Source organism: Cataglyphis hispanica, chromosome 7, assembly GCF_021464435.1.
Source record: "Cataglyphis hispanica isolate Lineage 1 chromosome 7, ULB_Chis1_1.0, whole genome shotgun sequence".
Taxonomy (NCBI): Eukaryota; Metazoa; Arthropoda; class Insecta; order Hymenoptera; family Formicidae; genus Cataglyphis; species Cataglyphis hispanica.
In genome coordinates, this window is record NC_065960.1 from 3851310 (window position 1) to 3873470 (window position 22161).

A 22161-nucleotide genomic window follows, 5' to 3' on the forward strand; every position below is an offset into this window, starting at 1 on the left:
TTTTTTCCTTATAACTTGTCAATTAAAAATAAAATAAATAAGATGTAATAATAGATTATAATTCTATAAAATTTATAATGTAAAGAATATATACTTACGTAAAATTAATTTTTTCTGTTCTTCATATTTGAAACATTTGCATGTTTTTTTAAGATAATGCTAATGCAATGCTTAGAAATGCTTAAAAAAAAGTACATTAGAAAACAATTGATTGGTTATTTAGTATATATTTAAAAACAAATGAAAGGATGTCTTACTCTTTGTTTTTTTATGTTTCTACTATAAAGGATGTTGTAAATCTGATGCAACATTTTATTTATTATGCCGCTGATAGTTCTATCACATAATATTATATAATAAATTATAGTCTCTTCTTTGATATCTTGACATCATGCAATGCCATTGTAATGATAATACCATTATAATATTAAAGAGGGATACGTAATTAGTAGGAGAAAGTATGCGTGGTTGCTTTACGTGTTAAGTTGAAAATTAACTTATACAAAAAGTATGTGCGAAATATAAAGCATTAATTCAACATTGGTACATCAATGTTTTGATGATAATAAATGACATTGATAATAAATGCAATATATTTGCAATATATATATAAAGTGACAGCACTAGATAATTCAAAATGTATTGCTATTGCACATAGAATATATCGTCTGTTTGTTGTGTAGTCTTGTACTTTGCAATAACATATAATAATATGTACATTGCAGGTATAAAAATTTTTCTTCAATCATGAGATAAACATCATCGACAACATTAAAGTACCAGCATTGTCATGGCATTTGTAATGAATTATATATACTAAATGTTACGACAATATATAGGAGCATATCATATATTTTATTTTGATGCGCATGTGATTGTGCCTTTGGTCCTTAGGTCAGATGGGCTCTAGGCAAATTCTATTAAACGTAGTATAACAGTCATTATAGACAATAATTTATAAACTTCAGATAGCATAATCATATTATATCTTTCAATATATCATACATTAATAGAATAGCTTATTTAATTTTCGTTTTAATATATTTATATATTATATGATTTTTTTTCTTTTCCTCCTCTCTTTTCTGTGTTTCTCAAACTGTCATACACCAAAAGCTAACACTGGCTTAGAATATTAAAAATGAATCCAGATCCGCAAGGTCTCAAACAAATCTCTGCACATTGTTATGTTGTTAACTTTTGCTATTTACTTTTACGCTGTTTCATGTGACATGACAAAATGCTAATAATGTAACCCTTCCAAGCTTACAAATTAACACATAACATTTGTGTCCAGAGGCTCGCTATATAAATAAAATATTCCTGTTAGCATCTTATAATTATTACAATCGTATCCATAGTACATTTATATATATATATAAGTTATGCTAAGAAATTATCATATATACAATTAAAAATTGTTAGGAAATATTCTTTAAACAAGTTAAATTTATACATTATATTCCGATGCATAAAAACATTTATATTTCTCACTGTTAATCAAATCAACACAGTCGGTGCGCGAAATATTCGGCACCTCTTTCCTAATTCATTTTTTTTTTATTATGCTTGAATTCGCGACTTGAATCGAGTAACAACAAGAAATTTCATTATTTCCGTTTCAAAATTCACGATTTATGTCCATTCGTCAAAAGTATTAATGAAGAATATATATATATATATATATATATATATATATATATATATATATATATATATATATACACATACACACACATATATATATATTCATTAATTTATTGCCGATCTATTAAGCGACATATTGCGCGATAGATATACAACCATCCTACAGTTTAAATGGACTATTCTTGCGAAAATGATACTAATCTAGACAATCGCTCGCCACACGATCGAGACGATCTTATCCTCTGCTGCTGCACTTCCACCATTCACATTTTTTTCGCCTATCTTTCCTTCCCTTCCATTTCGCATTATAGCTTTGAACAACACGAGAAAGGCGTTGTACATGGACGGGTTGGCATAGTGAAGACTAGCGCGGATCGGCTAGTCGGACTAGCAACAACATACATAGACACATCATCGATCGCGAGATTACGAACGTAAAGAAGTAAGGCAACCGAGCGGAACGGAAAGGCAAGCAAATCTGAAGCATAGGCCATGAGCAACGTGGTAGTAAATCATCGTGCATGCTTTTATGTGGCTTCAGAAAGAGGCAGCATCTCGAAGGAGCACGCGTCTTGATGTGCCTTTGGCCTTATATAATCAAAAACTCATCGCTTGACACTCGAGGACACGTCAAATCGATGGAGTCGAGATGCTTCGTCGAAAATTAATTGCGAGAGAATCGACATCGAAAACTCCTCGACGAATTCTCTTTTTTATTCATCATGAAGGCTGGAAAGGCAGCAGCGCATTCTATTCCTAATGGTCCTTTCTTTCTTCTGACATGAACGTGTCCATGATCTTCTGCATAGATTCGCGTAAATCATCCGTGCCACCAGCTCCCACGGACGATACTGTTCTCGATTCCGTTCGCGTAGTCGTTATACTGCAAAAGATGATTCTCTCAAGATTATGTACATCTACATGCATATAAAAAAAAGATAAATGAACGTTTTTAACTTAATATTCGACGCAAGTGAAATATACATATATATATAATAGAATAAAAACAATTTTATCATTATTAGGGGAGATATAATACTCGCCATAAAAAAAACATTCTTGAAAAAAAAAACATTCTTTATATATACCTTTCCTGTGTGACAGGATCCACCTCGATCGTTGTCGTTTCCATGAAGGATGGCTCGCTATGTTGCAAAAAGTCAGATTCTGCGACAACAAAGGAGAATAAATCAAACATTTTGTATGACATTCGCGACAAATTTCGCTATTTCGTTGCTGCGTGTTTTATATAGAGAACAAGAGTACGAATCGTATATATCTCTCAAATTTTACATCATGCCCAAAACAAGGGGATAAGACTAGACACATATAAAAAAAGTTACAACATCGCTAAACATTTGACGATACATAATATATATATATATATACGCATTTTCACTCAATCAGCCAAACTATATGCAACCGTTTTATCACGCGTTTTATCTTTTTTTTCCCTCACGTGGATGCATATCGCAGCAGATGTATACCTCCGCGTAATTTATATATAGTACATCCTTATACAACTTTTACTTTATCTACTATACATTTTCTTATATTGTGATGCTAATTACTTTTATATGTGTATGCTACAAGCTGTATATCATTAAACTCAGCCGAATTCCTATGTCTTAATTGTAATTCAAACGTATCATATGTACATATAATAATAACATTCCATATATATAGAATGTTTAGTAAATCATGTTACAATCGACGAGAAGATAATTCTTCGCTATATTTTTGCATATTTTTCTACAAGAAAGTATGTCATCGATTATACAACGATTTTTCTTGAATCTATCATATTTGTATTCTATAAATTTATCCCAATCTAATTCTCATATATGCGAAAAGATAAAAAATATGTACTCAGAGACTTTGAATTCTAAATAACAGTTTGTCGAAATCTTTTCAATTCTAATAATAACAGGATTAATATATATTTTTTACAGGCGTAAAAATTAAAATACTAAAATTAATTATACTGAATTTTAATAAATTAAATTAAATTTTATATCCCTCTCATGTGTATTTAGGGCTTTACATAATTTTTTGCAAATATATATATTTATAATTATTTTGCTATTTAGGATCGAAGAATTAACTGTGTTTTTCATAGGAAGACAGCACTGCTTAAAAATAAACGCTCGTTGATCTGTAGTTAATTAAATACACGACGACATTATATTACTGAGCATATTCTAAATACTTTTGTCAGTACGGTTGTGCTTGAGCGCAGCGAGCTCGTGTAAAGCGCTGATAAAAGCCGCCGAACAAAGCATTTAGCAGTTAGTCGTAAGAGATGTAGGTATTCAACGTATTCGATACAACAAAAGATACTACGGTAAAAACTGAAAGTGGACTCTTTTCGATAAAAATTAAAAAAATTGAAAAAATATATTCCGATGCTTTTGATACGTATAAAATATGATATTCTCTACATAATAGAGAATAGAATTTCGATACATGGTACAATATTGTTTCAAAGTATGAAGCAATGACTTTTTTTTTATGGAAATAATATTCTTAATCTTACAAATATTTTGGTACACATTATATCGCGCACAATAAAATATAATTTTTTTGAATAAAGCATCGTCAAATTTAAATTCGAAAAGAAGTATTTTTACGATTATTAGATACGTATGATGATTTTTAGCCTACGGTCCGTTGGTTTTGACCGTAGTTTTGCAATCGTAAATGAAACGCTCCATGAAATTTTATATATAGGAGTCCGTACTAACTACATTAGTTAGTATTGTTAGACGAACGGTCAGATAGAGTGCTAGATTATTGCGAATTTAATAATATTAATTTCTAGAGCGGAAAGGACAACAATCTTGCGGATTTAAACTTTTTTAGGACGATGATATAAAATCATTCTACTTGAGCCGATTTTTACACGCGTCTGACACATTGACAGAAGATATATCGTAAGGATTATACACAGGGAAACTCGTGTGTTCAAGGATGTTCAATTAGTAAAGCATGTGTCACGCGATAATTAACGCATATAAACATGTCTTAGCCATCGAAATATTCTTCGTGTCTACGTTTTAAATTAGCGCTGATAAGAAGAGGGATTATAAGCTCGAGGAATGAAAAGATGACATAAAAACATCTTCCATTCCGATTCTTCTCGTTCCCAGGGATTGAAATTGATATAATTTTGTTAATTGTAAGTCTAATTTTCGATGCGGATAAAATTAAAATCTAAATCTAAATTCTAAATTAAAATCTAAATTCGCCGCGGAAATATATCGATTTTAATCCCTTTTGCGACATATGTTATATTTTTTTTTACTGGATCGAAAGGGAAAATTCGGTAAAATATTAAGAAACTGTAGTACATCAGTCGGTGCAACATAATTCGCTCTCGTTTCGGAAAAAAGAAAACGAGAGATCTTAGTGCCATTTTTGAGAAGTTTGTCGTATATTCATTTGTATATCGACAAGATCCAGAGAAAGCCATTCTCGCGCACACTTGTGCTTATACGTGTAAAATACGATATATATATGTACATACACTTAAATTACTTACATGACGATTCGCCTAACAATCCTAACGTGACTAAAAACACGACTGTTGGTCCCTCTACACTTTAGCTTTATCTTGAGTTGCTTATTGTCAGAAGAGAGCTAGAAGGGTAAAAGTAAACTATAGGATGCTCAAAATAAAAAAAAAAGAAAACAAAGAAATGGAAAAATCTAAAAAAGGAAAGAAGAGGAGCTCGTTTCGTGCACAACACTAGATATAAAACATATCTTATCTACGATGAAGAAGTTGTGTCCCGATAATAGGACCGCTGCTATGCAAACTAAAGTCGATAAGATGCCAAAAGATACAATCATGCGGGATCAAAATTCATGCATAGATATTGCATTATAGAAAAAAGAAAGCTTGTTTCTTCTTATTTATACGAATTTACCTGTTCTTGTGTGATAAATCAATTTAACACACGTACGTGATGTACATTCGTTCAGGAGATTAAATCTATATATGTATGACAAAAGACAGTTTTATAAAAGTATCATTCGTTGCACGTTACAATCATCGCTAGGATTATTGAAATCATTGTATTATATACGTTATTTAGTTGACGTTTCATTTTTCACGAAAGTATTATACGAATGGTTTTGAAAATATTGCGATTGTATTTATGTGGAGATAGACTCCAATATTACAAATATGCAAACCTCACATTTAATAAAATTTTCTATCAATCGCATATTTCTGGGACATTGCATAATTTGTAAATGTTTATATTTTTTTATTAGTGATATTCTATAATATTATTAATATTAATTAATATTATATAATATTATTAATATTATATAATACTATAAGACTTAATATTATAAAAGATAAATATTTACATTACATCTCACGTATCGTTTCCATTTTTACTTCGTATTAAAAAGTATATGCGTAGAGATAGTATGTTCCGCCTTGCGGGGGGACTCGACTATCAAAAAATTAAACACATAAAATTGCAAAAACATTAATTAATCATGTATCTCTTTTCAAAAGTAGATATGTTTCAAATAATTACGTTTTTCTGATTAATATATATTAACTTTAAGAATCTTTGAGTCTTCATTTATAAAAGTGTTATAAATTTATTTGCAAGAAGAATTATTATAATTTTAATTATATTATTTAATGAAAATTAAAGCCTTGAGAGAGATATACATTAATCAGAAAATTTTTAATTTTGGATTGTATCATAAATTTGAAAATAAGATACAATATTAACACAATATAAATCGACAGTTTGAATCTCTATTCTGATATCATAAAAGTTGTGTGTTGGCCTGATATATATCTTTAAAAAAACTTTATTAAAAAAACATTATTAAAAGCGATATAAATACTTTAGTAAATGTGAAGGATGGTCGTACCCGGCTTGCTTCGGGACATTGTTAGACAAGATGTAGATGACACGTCGAAACATGTGTGGCTCCAGAGCAAGTATAAGCGCTATTAGAAGCACCAGCACAGCGACAGCTATGCTCATCCAACACGCGCAGTTGGCTCTACCAGGTGTCTTCGTCCTAGTCTTCGCTTCTATCGTATTGCTCGAACAAACCGACGGTACCATACCGTGTGTTTCTGTCAGTTAAAGATTATCAATTGCCATGAATTATCATCGGGAACGTTAAATTTTGATGAATTGATTGATTGATCTGGATGAGAGACGTTCCACCGCCGTGATTAGTATAAATGAGTAAGCCAAAAGTAATACCGAAACAGCCGCATATTCGATTTGAATCATGTTTATTATAATGATCTTATTGAAGATCAATGTTATTTATTATTATTAAAAAATTAATTTTATCATTTTAATTTTATATATATATATATATATATATATATATATATATATATATATATGTATATATTTGATAGAACTGATAAATTAAATTTATCAGTTTCTAAAGTATTATATTATCAATTTTAATTTATCGCCAAATTGGAAACTTCCAAAAGATACATGAAAATTTAATTCCACTTAAATTTTCCGAATAATGAAAATGTCATGCAATTTTTTGAAAAGCTTTTCTGCTTTTTTGGTTCATATTATTTAATATTAAATAATATTTAGTATATGCGCTATATTTTCATATTTTATGAAAATTTTCGAACTGTTTATTGTGTGTAACATATGTCACATCATTCTATTCCTCTATAATTGCAAATTCTCGGTTTAATTAGCGCTATTTTGGCCAATTTACACGAAGAAGTTTTGCAATAAATATATGTTAGATTGTTTTCTTTATATTGCTTTAACACATCGGCGTGTGATAATGCATTTAATCATACCTAGCTGATTGTAAATGAGCCTCGAATGAAAGTATGCTAAGTCCCAGAAAGCCCTTGATCATAAGATTCCATCCATCCTGTAGCCAATACCAACGAAAAAAAGGAAGAAAACGACGTTATCGTCAAACATTTCCCGAACGAAGCAACATTTAATTGTCCACCATTAATCGCACACGTTATAATTCCTCACCTATTATGCACCTACAAAGAGGAGTATTTACGTACTTTATGCAGATTTATATGACTGCACTTCACAAGCTTTATTTTTCCTTGTGCTGAGATCGTTTATCCTTCTATATGATATAGAAGGTATAATATAGCAAACACAGATCATGCATTTCCCAAGCAAATAGATTCCGTTTTATTGCTTGAAAACATATTTAAATAATAATATTTTGGATAATCAAAGTCTCTACCCAATTGAAAATTAATATAATCTAATAATATTTCGAGTTTTCAAGAACGTTAATTATTTCATCATTTAGAAAAAAATATTTTCATCTTTTATAAATACCTAATAATTATTATTTTTGCATTTTTTTTTTTTTAATGGGAAAAATATAGTAAACAAAAAAGACATATTGTATATAAAAGAAAAATTTCAAAATATAAATGAATCAACAGAGGATTTTTAATTGTCTCCTGTTTCAATCTCAAATTTTCATCTCTGAAATTTATACTCAAAATATCTATAAAATCTAGAATTCGAACTCAATCTTTTCTTAATTCTGTTTCAGCGATGATAATTCTAATCATTCAAGTTCCATCACCAATGTAATTAATTCATATAATTAATTTTCTCCGTCAAACAATCACGAACATCAACATGTGCTTTCAAGTTACCATACAATTAGCAAAAAGTACAGAAAGGTGTGTAAAGAATGCATGCAAACAACTAAAGCTCGACATACCACTACAATCTATATACAATAGATATATGTATACAAGGTGTCCAACAAGTGAATGATTAACTTAAGTGAAGTATTGAAAGGTGAAGGTAGATTGGATCAAACTGACAATGAATCAAAAAGTCCTGAATTTTTTTTATATTAATAAAAGAGTTATTATTGAATAAAGTTTGGCCACTACCAGGCTCATCGACGTGCGTCTGGCTAAAGAGGTCGGCGCTATTTGGTCAGACTTTACTCAATAATAACTCCTTTATTATACGTTACAGAAAAAAATTATACACAACTTTTCTTTTCAGTTTCATTCAATCTTCAGTTTCTTCATCTTTCATCACTTACTTGTCGGACAGCCTGTATATATACATATATTTCTCTCGTCTATTCGGGTTCGTTCACAAGTATCCGAGAGGTATAACCGGTTAGCGAGGAGATTCAGGGTAATATGTACATTGCTTACTTAGAAGACTAGCTGTTAGAGTGTGGTACCTTGGTCGTCCTCCAACGGGGACAGCTCCGCACCTTCGTGCAGTGCTACATCCGACCCGCTGGAACTGCCCAACGTACGCCTCTTGCTCGGGGATCGTCTTCTAGGTTGTGGTGAACTATCACTATCGGTGTCGCTGTGCATATCATGTCTCGAGCTACCACCATTCTTGTTGTTGCTGGCAACAAACATATCAATGGCGCCGCCGTTGCCAGAGCTGGGCGATGTGTCTTGGGAGTATTGCGCCATGGTTTCCCATTGTTCACCCATCGTCGAAACCCAGGAAGTTGTCTCTCCAATCTCAGATTTCGTTAATCGCTCCCGAAGATTCTTTAGGGCTTCCGCGTCACTGAAGTTATCGCCACCATCACTACTGCTGGAGATCACTGTTCTCACCACCTTCTCGATTTTCTCAGTTTCTGGCATCGTCTCTTCCATCGTTATCCGTTGCACGGTCGTAATCGTTTGCACATCATCGGATTCAGACTTGTCGGTTTTTATTATCGTGGTGGAAAAATCTGGAAACTTCTTATCACCAAAATCAAAGATCTCGCTCGGTAAGGCGCTAGCAACTTGATTTATTCTCTTGACAACCTCCTCGCGTGTCATGGGTTGCAAAACATCATCTTCCGAAGTCAAAGTTACGGTCCTTACTGTTTCAACGACTCCACCTGTCTTTAGAAGCTCCTCCAATTTTTCAGGATCAACCGATGGATCGCTAGTTACAATTGTAGTTGTTGTTCGTCGTATTTCTTCTATTGGAAGAGTCATTTCCACTCTGTCGTTTATCACAGTTTCGATCATGTTGTCCGGTTTAATCATTGAAAGTGTATCCTCGAGCGATACGCTCTTTTCTTTTGCTGTTTCCTTGATCAGTTCTCCATCCATGTGTTCCCTGGTAACGTATTTAACGGTTCGCGAAACCGCTTGTGGAGCTGTGATACGATCTTTAGAGGATTCTAATGGAACGGATTCAAGTTTATCGCTTGTTTGGGGTGTACGAGAATCGATTTTAAGAGGTATCTTGCTCTTTAGATTATTGTTCTTGCTTGACGATTGCGCTTCCTGCAGTTTGAGCGGTTGCTCGACCGTTTTACGTATTCGTGAGGCATCACCAAGTTCCAGATGGAACTCGGATTTGATAGACGGCTTGGTGGAGTGACGCGGGGCGGGAACAGGTTGCTTTGATGGAGCAGAAGTAGCATGCCTCTCTACAGTCCCATCAATCTCAGCCGAATCATGCCCTGACCCATCCAAAAGGACATGGACAAGAACAGGAACAAGGACATAAAGCACATTGATACACACTAAGAATTTCAACTCTAGCCCAGCTGCCAAAGTTGGACTCAGAAAGAGATTCGGAGCGTGTCTGCTTCACAGTACGTATGTATACGCGCATAAACACTAATAAAAAAGAAGAGACTCGCGCAGGTGCACCCACACGCACGCATGCACGCACGCACGTGCGATGGGTGAAAGGGAAAATAATAAATCATAAAATGCGCTTCGCGTGTGTGATGCGTGTGCGCGTGCACCGTTATTCTATTCGCGTATATTTAATTTTAGTTAGTATCAATATTGCAACAAGGATTAGTCTGTTTATCGGAAACAAAAAGAGTACACTCATTAAAAACGATGTTTAGTCGTAGCGCTTGAATCTTACTAAAATGTACCATCGAAGCAGGAACAACACGCTTTTGAGTATTATATTTAAGAAAATAAAGAATATACTGCTTTGATATTCATAATAATTTTCCTCAAAACTATACAATTAATAAAAAAAAGCTATCTAATCTATATTTTTTATCAATTCTTTTTAAGAAGAATTACTTCTCTGCGGAAATTGTATATCATGATTTAAAGAATATTTTAGACTACTGATATATCTAGACTACTCGACGAGTGTAGTATATACAAATTAATTTCGATAATAAACGAGAATGTATTGCAATCTTGCAGACGAGAGCTATTTTTTTTTCTTGCATGTAAATATATTAGCAAGAAGAGATCGCGGTAACTATTTAGTAAGAGACATGCGCATACCGGTTAGTGTGAAAGCGTCGGCAGGTGCTAACTATGGAAGATAAAGCTAAATATAAATGAGGGTACCAAAAACAAAGTCTGCTACCGTTATTGATCTTCGATTGAAGATGATGATCCGTATACGTGTGAAGTCTTTTATATTTTACTCGAATTATTTTACGTTACCTGCTTTCGTCGAGGTGTACGACGCCTGTTCTGCCAAATGTTGAGCCTGTCTCGCAGCCTCTTCGGTTACATCTGAAAAGGTCACACAGAGCACAAATTGAGTTCGCATCGAGAATCGACAAATATGACATTGAAAGCAGTGATTCAACAAAGATTAGATGATGGATGATGTTTTCCCTGTATGGCATACCTCGGTTCATGCTTCACTAGTTGTAGTACTCCTGTTAATTTCAATGAATCAATATATTACTGTATAATCGTAAATACGTGATCTCTATATGTTATATGCTATAAATGAAAAAAAAGACATTGATTGATGACAAAATAAGATTTTCGATTCAGTAAATAATACTTAGGAAATTATCCATTATCATGATAAGAGACGTTATAAAATATGGCATAAAACCTGAAAACATGCATTTCAACGAATGTTATTAAAATTAATGTTAAGATGTCAAAAATAACTGAAAATAAATACAGCAAATAATTAAACGTAATATATAGGTATATCGTTTCTTTTTCTTGATATTTGAACGGATATCTTTGAATTCTCTTATTATACAAGCGCTGTTCCTGATTTAAACTTCACATTTCAAATATAACCTCATAATTAAATATATATTTGTATAAAATTGATTCCGATTAACAATATACCCATTCTACATATATAAAAACATAAACAAATTCAAAACAATGCGCAGAAAATTATAACAGGAACAAGCATAGTATGAGTGTTTCGAATACTGTCGATCAGCTCTACAAGTTGTAGAACAGAATTAGTGGACTGAAAATGATTGAGATTAGAGTGTTAGGTTTCATTAATGAATGACGAAGGTGCATGAATATATATCTCTTTCTTTTTTTTCTCTCTGATGTCACGAGAATATAACTAGTAAAACTGAAGTTACAGAGAAGCGTCAACTTAATCATTAATCATGTTACACACAGCTGGTATATGTAATATATATAATATATATAGAGATATATGGATATATAACGCAAGATTATTGCAAGATACCTTCGGTTCTACTGTCAGTGAACTCGGCGAGTGAATCGGGTGGTGGTGGAGTCGTTCGCACAGACTTTGTCACGACTGTGGTGACGGAGTGCCGTGTGCGAGGCTCGGGGTGCCCTATCGTAGTTACTGTCTCTACTATTCTACGTAAACCTGAATCGTCCGATATCGTGACGACGTCGTCAGTTATTTCCTTGCTTGGACTAATCTTTTGTGGAATGCGAGATATTCTTTTATCCCTAACTGTCTCAATTAAATGCTCAACATCGCCTGACACTTCCGGTCTGCCAATTATCTCGATACTATCTCGTACACCTACCTCCTGAACACGCTCGTTTATAAGCTTAGATTCTAGTTTATCACCGGCTTTTCTCGTTTCAGTCGTTAGCGTTTTTTTTACTTTGCCCATCTCTTTGGGAATAGACGAGATTACATCCGCCGACGTGCCTTTCGCATCACGTGGCGATTTAGATCCTTTCTGAACAATCCTCTTCTTTGATGCATCTTTAACGGCACCGACAGATTTATCCTTTGCATCAGTTAACAATTTGGCGGATTTATCTTTCGCTTGAGCGTCGCTTTTAGCACGCGCTTCTTCAGCAACTGCTTCCTGTTTAGTTTCTTCCAAAAATTCTTTCATGTCATCTGTTACGTCTTCCACTGCGTGTTTAGCACTCTTTACCATGCCCGATAGAAAACCGCCTGCCTTTTGCTTAGTTTTTTTAGCTTCTTTCGTGGTCTCGTCCTTGGCGATTTCCATGGAGTCCGCGATAATGTCTGCATCGGTTGTTAACTTTTCTTTGATTACTTGTGTGTCTTCTTTCGTTTCTTTCACGATTGCACCTTTGGCAAGTTTAGCTTTCTGCGTCGCGTCGTGACTAGTAGATTTAATTTTCTCGCCGGCTTGCGATACATTTTGTCTGACCTTATCTCCTGCCATTCTTACAGTAGAAATCGTTTTTTCCTTCGCACCTTTCATGCCAGAAAAACCCTTCTCCTTGATATCTCTCGCGCCCTTCACAGGTTTTTCTGTAACAATCTTAACCTCGTCAGTAGCTTTGTCTTGTTCGAGCTTTTTAAATTTCACTTTAGCAAGCGCTTCATCAGCGGCTGCTTCTTGCTTGGTTGATTCCAGAAAATCTTTCACATCATCGGAAATCTCCTTTCCTGTATGTTTTGCACCTTGAATAACTCCAGAGAGAAAATCTGAACCTTTGTCTTTTGCCTTTTTGGTATCTTTTTCCAGCTTCTCCTTAGTTACTTTGGTACTTTCCGCAACAGCATCAGCACTTGTTACTAATTTATTTTTCACGGCCTTCGTATCTTTCTTCATTTCCTTACTAACACTTCCCTTGACATCTTTTATATCATGTGAAACATCTGCGACTTTAAATTCTATTTCATTACCGATTTTTTTTGTTTCAATTACTAGTTTATCAACAACAGTCGTCCCGACTACTTGGATTGTGTCCTCCGAAAGTTTATCTTTGACATCAGTCGTTACGTCTTTTGTAACACTCTTAGCGCTGTCGGCTTTACTATCTTTTTTATATTCCAGTTCTTTCAATCCAGCTGCTTCTTTAGCACGAGCTTCTTCCAATTCCGCTTCGTATTTTGTTTCGTCCAAAAATTCTTTCACATCGTCCCTCGCGTTTTCGACAGCGTGTTTCGCACCTTTAACTATTCCAGATAAAAAACCAGATCCCTTATCTTTAGCTTTTTTTGCTTCTTTAGTTGCCATGCCTTTAACATCGTCAGCAACAGTTTCAATTTCAGCTGATAATTTTTCTTTAACCATTTTTACACCATCCTTAATTTCTATAACAGTTGCATCTTTTGTATCCGAAACTCCTTGCGTGATGTCTCGTACTGTTGAATCTACTTTTTCGCCAACTTCCTTCACTTCTGATGTTACTTTATTCTTAGCATTTTGGGCCGCATCGGTAAATTTATCAAAGTCTTCAGATATTTTTTCTGTGATTTTATCTTGCATATCTTTTACGGTTGTTATAGTTTTGTCCTCGGCAACTGCAATGTCTTTTTTATCTTCTATATCTTTAAGTTTTGCAGCAGTAACTTCTTTAACATGCGTTTCTTCCAATGCAGTTTCCTTTTTCGTTTCATCCAGAAATTCTTTGATGTCATCAGTTGCGTCTTCTATACCATGTTTGACGCCTTTAAATATGCCAGAGAAAAAGCCACTAGTTTTATCTTTGGCTTTTTTCGCTTCTTTCGACATTTTATCCTTAGCTCTGTCTGCTTGTTCTACAACAACATCAGTGCCTGTTGCTAATTTTTCTTTCACTAATGTTGTATCCTCTTCCACTTCCTTTATTGCTGCATCTTTAATATCTTTAACATCTTGCGTAATGTCTGCCGCAGTTACTTTTATTTTTTCACTTATCTCCTTTGTTTCCGTTGTTATTTTTTCGCCAGCTGCTTTCGTTGTATCGGTAATTTTATCTTTTTTATCTTTAACATCAGAAATTGCTTTATTCTTTGCATCTTTCGCATCTGCAGCAGTTTTCTCTGCAGTCTCTTGTATTTTGGTAACAACACCATCTCTTTTATCTTTTACATCTTTGAGACTTGCGGCAACTTCTTCCGTTGCATATTCTTTTTCTAATGAAACTTCTCTTCTCGTTTCATCTAAGAATTCTTTAATATCTTCAGTTGCCTGTTCTGCAGTGTGTTTTGCGCCTTTAAATATGCCTGAGAAGAATCCACTTGCTTTTTCTTTCCCTTTCTTTGCTTCTTTTGCTGCTTTATCCTTGATATCCTCTGCACCTTTTGCGACCGCATCAACACCCGCAGTTACTTTGTCTTTAACTAATTTTATATCTTCTGCCGTTTCTTTAATCGCTGTATCTTTAGTATCTTTAATATCTTGAACAACATCTACCACAGTTGATTCTACTTTCTCACTTATCTCTTTCGTTTCCGATGTTATTTTGTCACCAACTGCTTTCGTAGTATCGGCGATTTTCTGAGAATCTTTGGATATTTCTTCAACAATCTTATCTTTTTTATCTTTAACATCGGAAATCGCTTTATCCTTTGCGTTTTTCGTATCGACCGCAACTTTTTCTGCGGTCTCTTGAACTCCAGAAATAACATCATCCTTTTTATCTTTTACATCTTTCAAAGATATTGCTATTTCTTTTTTAGCATGCTCCTTCTCCAATGCAGCTTCCTTTTTTGTCTCATCCAGAAATTGTTTGACGTCGTCAGTTGCATCTTCTACAGCATGTTTTGCACCTTTAAATATACCGGATAAAAATCCACTACTTTTGTCTTTAGCTTTCTTTGCTTCTTTTGTCATTTTATCCTTAGCTTTGTCTGCAGTCTCTGCAACATCCGCGCTTGCTGATAATTTTTCTCTCACTGGCGTCGTAACTTCTTTCACCTCCTTTACTACAGTATCTTTAACATCCTGCGTAATATTAGCCGCAGTTGTTTCTATTTTCTCACTTATCTTCTTCGTTTCTGCTGTTATTTTCTCACTAACTGTTTTCGTTGTATCGGCAATTTTATGAGCTTCTTTGGAAATATCTTCTACGATTTTATCTTTTTTATCTTTAACATCAGAAATTGTTTTATCCTTTACATCTTTCGCATCAGCAGCAGTTTTTTCTGCAGTTTCTTGTATTTTGGTAACTACAGCATCCTTTTTATCTTTTAAATCTTTGAGACCCACGGAAATTTCTTCTTTAGCATATTCTTTTTCTAATGAAGCTTCTCTTCTCGTTTCATCTAAGAATTCTTTAGCATCCTCAGTCGCGTGTTCTGCAGTATGTTTTGCACCTTTAAATATGCCTGAGAAAAATCCACTTGTTTTTTCCTTCCCTTTCTTTGCTTCTTTCGCTGTTTTATCCTTGATATCCTCTGCACTTTTTGTGACCGCATCAACACCCGCAGTTACTTTGTCTTTGACTAATTTTATATCTTCTCCCGCTTCTTTAATCGCTGTATCTTTAGTATCTTTAATATCTTGAACAACATCTACCACAGTTGATTCTACTTTCTCACTTATCTCTTTCGTTTCCGATGTTATTTTGTCACTAGCTGCTTTCGTAGTATCGGCGACTTTCTGAGTATCTTTGGAAATTTGTTCAACAATCTTATCTTTTTTATCTTTAATAACGGAAATCGTTTTATCTTTTGCATCTCTTGTATCGGCCGCAACTTTTTCTGCGGTCTCTTGAACTCCAGAAACAACAGCATCCCTTTTATCTTTTACATCTTTCAAGGATACTGCAATTTTTTCTTTAGCACGCTCTTCTTCCAGTATAGCTTCCTTTTTTGTCTCATCCAGAAATTCTTTGACATCGTCAGTTGCATCTTCTACAGCATATTTGGCGCCTTTAAATATACCGGATAAAAAGCCACCAGTTTTGTCTTTGGCTTTCTCCGCTTCTTTTGTCATTTTATCCTTAGCTTTGTCTGCAGTCTCTGCAACAACATCAGCGCTTGCTGATAATTTTTCTTTCACTGACGTTGTATCTTCTTTCAATTCTTTTACTACTGTATCTTTAACATCCTGCGTAATATCAGTCGCAGTTGTTTCTATTTTCTCACTTATCTTCTTCGTTTCTGCTGTTATTTTATCACTAGCTGCTTTCGTTGTATCGGCAACTTTATGAGCTTCTTTGGAAATCTCTTCTACCATTTTATCTTTTTTATCTTTAACGTCAGAAATTGTTTTATCCTTTACATCTTTCGCATCAGCAGCAGTTCTTTCTGCAGTTTCTTGTATTTTGGTAACTACAGCATCCTTTTTATCTTTTAAATCTTTGAGACCCACGGAAATTTCTTCCTTAGCATATTCTTTTTCTAATGAAGCTTCTCTTCTCGTTTCATCTAAGAATTCTTTAACATCCTCAGTCGCGTGTTCTGCAGTATGTTTTGCACCTTTAAATATGCCTGAAAAAAATCCACTTGTTTTTTCCTTCCCTTTCTTTGCTTCTTTCGCTGCTTTATCCTTGATATCCTCTGCACTTTTTGTGATCGCATCAACACCCGCAGTTACTTTGTCTTTGACTAATTTTATATCTTCTCCCGCTTCTTTAATCGCTGTATCTTTAGTATCTTTAATATTTTGAACAACATCTACCACAGTTGATTCTACTTTCTCACTTATCTCTTTCGTTTCCGATGTTATTTTGTCACTAGCTGCTTTCGTAGTATCGGCGACTTTCTGAGTATCTTTGGAAATTTGTTCAACAATCTTATCTTTTTTATCTTTAATACCGGAAATCGTTTTATCTTTTGCATCTCTTGTATCGGCCGCAACTTTTTCTGCGGTCTCTTGAACTCCAGAAACAACAGCATCCCTTTTATCTTTTACATCTTTCAAGGATACTGCAATTTTTTCTTTAGCACGCTCTTCGTCCAGTACAGCTTCCTTTTTTGTCTCATCCAGAAATTCTTTGACATCGTCAGTTGCATCTTCTACAGCATGTTTGGCGCCTTTAAATATACCGGATAAAAAGCCACCAGTTTTGTCTTTGGCTTTCTTCGCTTCTTTTGTCATTTTATCCTTAGCTTTGTCTGCAGTCTCTGCAACAACATCAGCGCTTGCTGATAATTTTTCTTTCACTGACGTTGTATCTTCTTTCAACTCTTTTACTACTGTATCTTTAACATCCTGCGTAATATTAGCCGCAGTTGTTTCTATTTTCTCACTTATCTTCTTCGTTTCTGCTGTTATTTTCTCACTAACTGTTTTCGTTGTATCGGCAACTTTATGAGCTTCTTTGGAAATATCTTCTACGATTTTATCTTTTTTATCTTTAACATCAGAAATTGTTTTATCCTTTACATCTTTCGCATCAGCAGCTGTTCTTTCTGCAGTTTCTTGTATTTTGGTAACTACAACATCCTTTTTATGTTTTAAATCTTTGAGACCCACGGAAATTTCTTTCTTAGCATATTCTTTTTCTAATGAAGCTTCTCTTCTCGTTTCATCTAAGAATTCTTTAACATCCTCAGTCGCGTGTTCTGCAGTATGTTTTGCACCTTTAAATATGCCTGAGAAAAATCCACTTGTTTTTTCCTTCCCTTTCTTTGCTTCTTTCGCTGCTTTATCCTTGATATCCTCTGCACTTTTTGTGACCGCATCAACACCCGCAGTTACATTGTCTTTGACTAATTTTATATCTTCTCCCGCTTCTTTAATCGCTGTATCTTTAGTATCTTTAATATTTTGAACAACATCTACCACAGTTGATTCTACTTTCTCACTTATCTCTTTCGTTTCCGATGTTATTTTGTCACTAGCTGCTTTCGTAGTATCGGCGACTTTCTGAGTATCTTTGGAAATTTGTTCAACAATCTTATCTTTTTTATCTTTAATAACGGAAATCGTTTTATCTTTTGCATCTCTTGTATCAGCCGCAACTTTTTCTGCGGTCTCTTGAACTCCAGAAACAACAGCATCCCTTTTATCTTTTACATCTTTCAAGGATACTGCAATTTTTTCTTTAGCACGCTCTTCTTCCAGTACAGCTTCCTTTTTTGTCTCATCCATAAATTCTTTGACATCGTCAGTTGCATCTTCTACAGCATGTTTGGCGCCTTTAAATATACCGGATAAAAAGCCACCAGTTTTGTCTTTGGCTTTCTTCGCTTCTTTTGTCATTTTATCCTTAGCTTTGTCTGCAGTCTCTGCAACAACATCAGCGCTTGCTGATAATTTTTCTTTCACTGACGTTGTATCTTCTTTCAACTCTTTTACTACTGTATCTTTAACATCCTGCGTAATATTAGCCGCAGTTGTTTCTATTTTCTCACTTATCTTCTTCGTTTCTGCTGTTATTTTTCACTAACTGTTTTCGTTGTATCGGCAACTTTATGAGCTTCTTTGGAAATATCTTCTACGATTTTATCTTTTTATCTTTAACATCAGAAATTGTTTTATCCTTTACATCTTTCGCATCAGCAGCTGTTCTTTCTGCAGTTTCTTGTATTTTGGTAACTACAACATCCTTTTTATGTTTTAAATCTTTGAGACCCACGGAAATTTCTTTCTTAGCATATTCTTTTTCTAATGAAGCTTCTCTTCTCGTTTCATCTAAGAATTCTTTAACATCCTCAGTCGCGTGTTCTGCAGTATGTTTTGCACCTTTAAATATGCCTGAGAAAAATCCACTTGTTTTTTCCTTCCCTTTCTTTGCTTCTTTCGCTGCTTTATCCTTGATATCCTCTGCACTTTTTGTGACCGCATCAACACCCGCAGTTACATTGTCTTTGACTAATTTTATATCTTCTCCCGCTTCTTTAATCGCTGTATCTTTAGTATCTTTAATATTTTGAACAACATCTACCACAGTTGATTCTACTTTCTCACTTATCTCTTTCGTTTCCGATGTTATTTTGTCACTAGCTGCTTTCGTAGTATCGGCGACTTTCTGAGTATCTTTGGAAATTTGTTCAACAATCTTATCTTTTTTATCTTTAATAACGGAAATCGTTTTATCTTTTGCATCTCTTGTATCAGCCGCAACTTTTTCTGCGGTCTCTTGAACTCCAGAAACAACAGCATCCCTTTTATCTTTTACATCTTTCAAGGATACTGCAATTTTTTCTTTAGCACGCTCTTCTTCCAGTACAGCTTCCTTTTTTGTCTCATCCATAAATTCTTTGACATCGTCAGTTGCATCTTCTACAGCATGTTTGGCGCCTTTAAATATACCGGATAAAAAGCCACCAGTTTTGTCTTTGGCTTTCTTCGCTTCTTTTGTCATTTTATCTTTAGCTTTGTCTGCAGTCTCTGCAACAACATCAGCGTTTGCTGATAATTTTTCTTTCACTGACGTTGTATCTTCTTTCAACTCTTTTACTACTGTATCTTTAACATCCTGCGTAATATCAGCCGCAGTTTTTTCTATTTTCTCACTTATCTTCTTCGTTTCTGCTGTTATTTTATCACTAGCTGCTTTCGTTGTATCGGCAACTTTATGAGCTTCTTTGGAAATCTCTTCTACGATTTTATCTTTTTTATCTTTAACATCAGAAATTGTTTTATCCTTTACATCTTTCGCATCAGCAGCAGTTCTTTCTGCAGTTTCTTGTATTTTGGTAACTACAGCATCCTTTTTATCTTTTAAATCTTTGAGACCCACGGAAATTTCTTCCTTAGCATATTCTTTATCTAATGAAGCTTCTCTTCTCGTTTCATCTAAGAATTCTTTAACATCCTCAGTCGCGTGTTCTGCAGTATGTTTTGCACCTTTAAATATGCCTGAGAAAAATCCACTTGTTTTTTCCTTCCCTTTCTTTGCTTCTTTCGCTGCTTTATCCTTGATATCCTCTGCACTTTTTATGACCGCATCAACACCCGCAGTTACTTTGTCTTTGACTAATTTTATATCTTCTCCCGCTTCTTTAATCGCTGTATCTTTAGTATCTTTAATATCTTGAACAACATCTACCACAGTTGATTCTACTTTCTCACTTATCTCTTTCGTTTCCGATGTAATTTTGTCACTAGCTGCTTTCGTAGTATCGGCGACTTTCTGAGTATCTTTGGAGACTTCTTTTACAATTTCATCTTTTTTGTCTCTAACGGCGGAAATTGCTTTATCTTTTGCGTCTTTTGTATCGGCAGCAACTTTTTCTGCGGTCTCTTGAACTCCAGAAACAACAGCATCCTTTTTACCTTTTACATCTTTCAAGAATATTGGTATTTTTTCTTTAGCACGCTTTTCTTCCAATGCAGCTTCCTTTTTTGTCTCATCCAGAAATTCTTTGACATCGTCAGTTGCATCTTCTACAGCATGTTTGGCGCCTTTAAATATACCGGATAAGAAGCCACCAGTTTTGTCTTTGGCTTTCTTCGCCTCTTTCGTCATTTTGTCCTTAGTTTTGTCTGCAGTCTCTGCAACAACATCAGTACCTGCTGATAATTTTTCTTTCACTAATGTTGCATCCTCTTTCATTTCCTTTATTGCTGCATCTTTAGTATCCTTAACATTCTGCGTAATATCTGCTGCAGTTACTTTTATTTTCTCACTTATCTTCTTCGTTTCCGCTGTTATTTTTTCGCCAGCTACTTTCGTTGTATCGGCAATTTTATCAGATTTTTTGGATATGTCTTCTACAATTTTATCTTTTTTATCTTTAACATCAGAAATTGCTTTATCCTTTGCATCTTTTGCATCAGCAGCAGTTTTATCTGTCGTTTCTTGAATTTCTGTAACCATAATGTCTCTTTTAACTTTCAAATCTTTGAGATCCGCGGTAACTTTATCTTTTGCATGTTCTTCTTCCAACGCAACTTCCTTCTTCGTCTCATCCACAAATTCTTTGATGTCATCAGTTGCATCTTCTATGCCATGTTTGACGCCTTTAAATATGCCAGAGAAAAAGCCACTAGTTTTGTCTTTGGCTTTTTTCGCTTCTTTCGACATTTTATCCTTAGCTCTGTCTGCTTTTTCTACAACATCAGTGCCTGTAGCTAATTTTTCTTTCACTAATGTTGTATCCTCTTCCACTTCCTTTATTGCTGCATCTTTAATATCTTTAACATCTTGCGTAATGTCTGCCGCAGTTACTTTTATTTTTTCACTTATCTCCTTTGTTTCCGTTGTTATTTTTTCGCCAGCTGCTTTCGTTGTATCGGCAATTTTATCTTTTTTATCTTTAACATCAGAAATTGCTTTATCCTTTGCATCTTTCGCATCAGCAGCAGTTCTTTCTGCAGCTTCTTGTATTTTGGTAACTACAGCATCCTTTTTATCTTTTAAATCTTTGAGACTCGAGGCAACTTCTTCCGTTGCATATTCTTTTCCAATGAAACTTCTCTTCTCGTTTCATCTAAGAATTCTTTAATATCTTCAGTTGCCTGTTCTGCAGTGTGTTTTGCGCCTTTAAATATGCCTGAGAAGAATCCACTTGCTTTTTCTTTCCCTTTCTTTGCTTCTTTTGCTGCTTTATCTTTGATATCCTCTGCGCTTTTGCGACTATATCAGCATCGGCTGTTATTTTATTCTCCACTAATTTAATGTCTTTTGCCATTTCTTTAATTGTTGTATCTTTAGTGTCTTTAGTATCCTGAACAACATCTACTACAGTT

General features: G+C 34.3%; 2 protein-coding genes across 28 annotated transcripts in view; both read right to left on the reverse strand.

The window, feature by feature from the left end:
• Positions 1-836: 836 nt before the first annotated feature.
• The window catches only part of LOC126851115 (ankyrin-2-like), an 81016-nt gene continuing 59691 nt past the window's right edge, over positions 837-22161 (reverse strand). For 3 of the 27 annotated variants that reach the window (XM_050594720.1, XM_050594725.1, XM_050594721.1), the window contains 6 exons: positions 15978-18104; positions 12090-14873; positions 11072-11143; positions 8866-10107; positions 6523-6760; positions 6012-6113 (listed from right to left, as the gene is read on the reverse strand). In XM_050594720.1, coding sequence (XP_050450677.1) covers positions 6062-6113; positions 6523-6760; positions 8866-10107; positions 11072-11143; positions 12090-14873; positions 15978-18104 — 6515 coding nt within the window. In that variant the 3' untranslated portion in view covers positions 6012-6061. The other 24 variants (XM_050594743.1, XM_050594744.1, XM_050594745.1 and 21 more) reach the window with 22 other exon arrangements.
• LOC126851136 (reticulocyte-binding protein 2-like) lies at positions 18780-21821 on the reverse strand. Its single transcript, XM_050594786.1, has 2 exons — positions 20317-21821; positions 18780-19209 (listed from the first exon to the last, which is right to left on the reverse strand). Exons 1-2 carry the CDS (start codon positions 21494-21496, stop codon positions 18962-18964), a joined length of 1428 nt encoding a protein of 475 aa, XP_050450743.1. The 5' UTR covers positions 21497-21821; the 3' UTR covers positions 18780-18961.

Coding starts and splice junctions, on each gene's coding strand:
- LOC126851136 (XM_050594786.1), bottom strand. CDS start 21,496: ATGTCGAAAGAAGCGAAAAAAGCCAAAGACAAAACTAGTGGCTTTTTC. Junction 19,210..20,316: donor TTTCTCAGGCATATTTAAAG/GTGCAAAACATA, acceptor GCATATTTAAAG/GTGCAAAACATACTGCAGAA.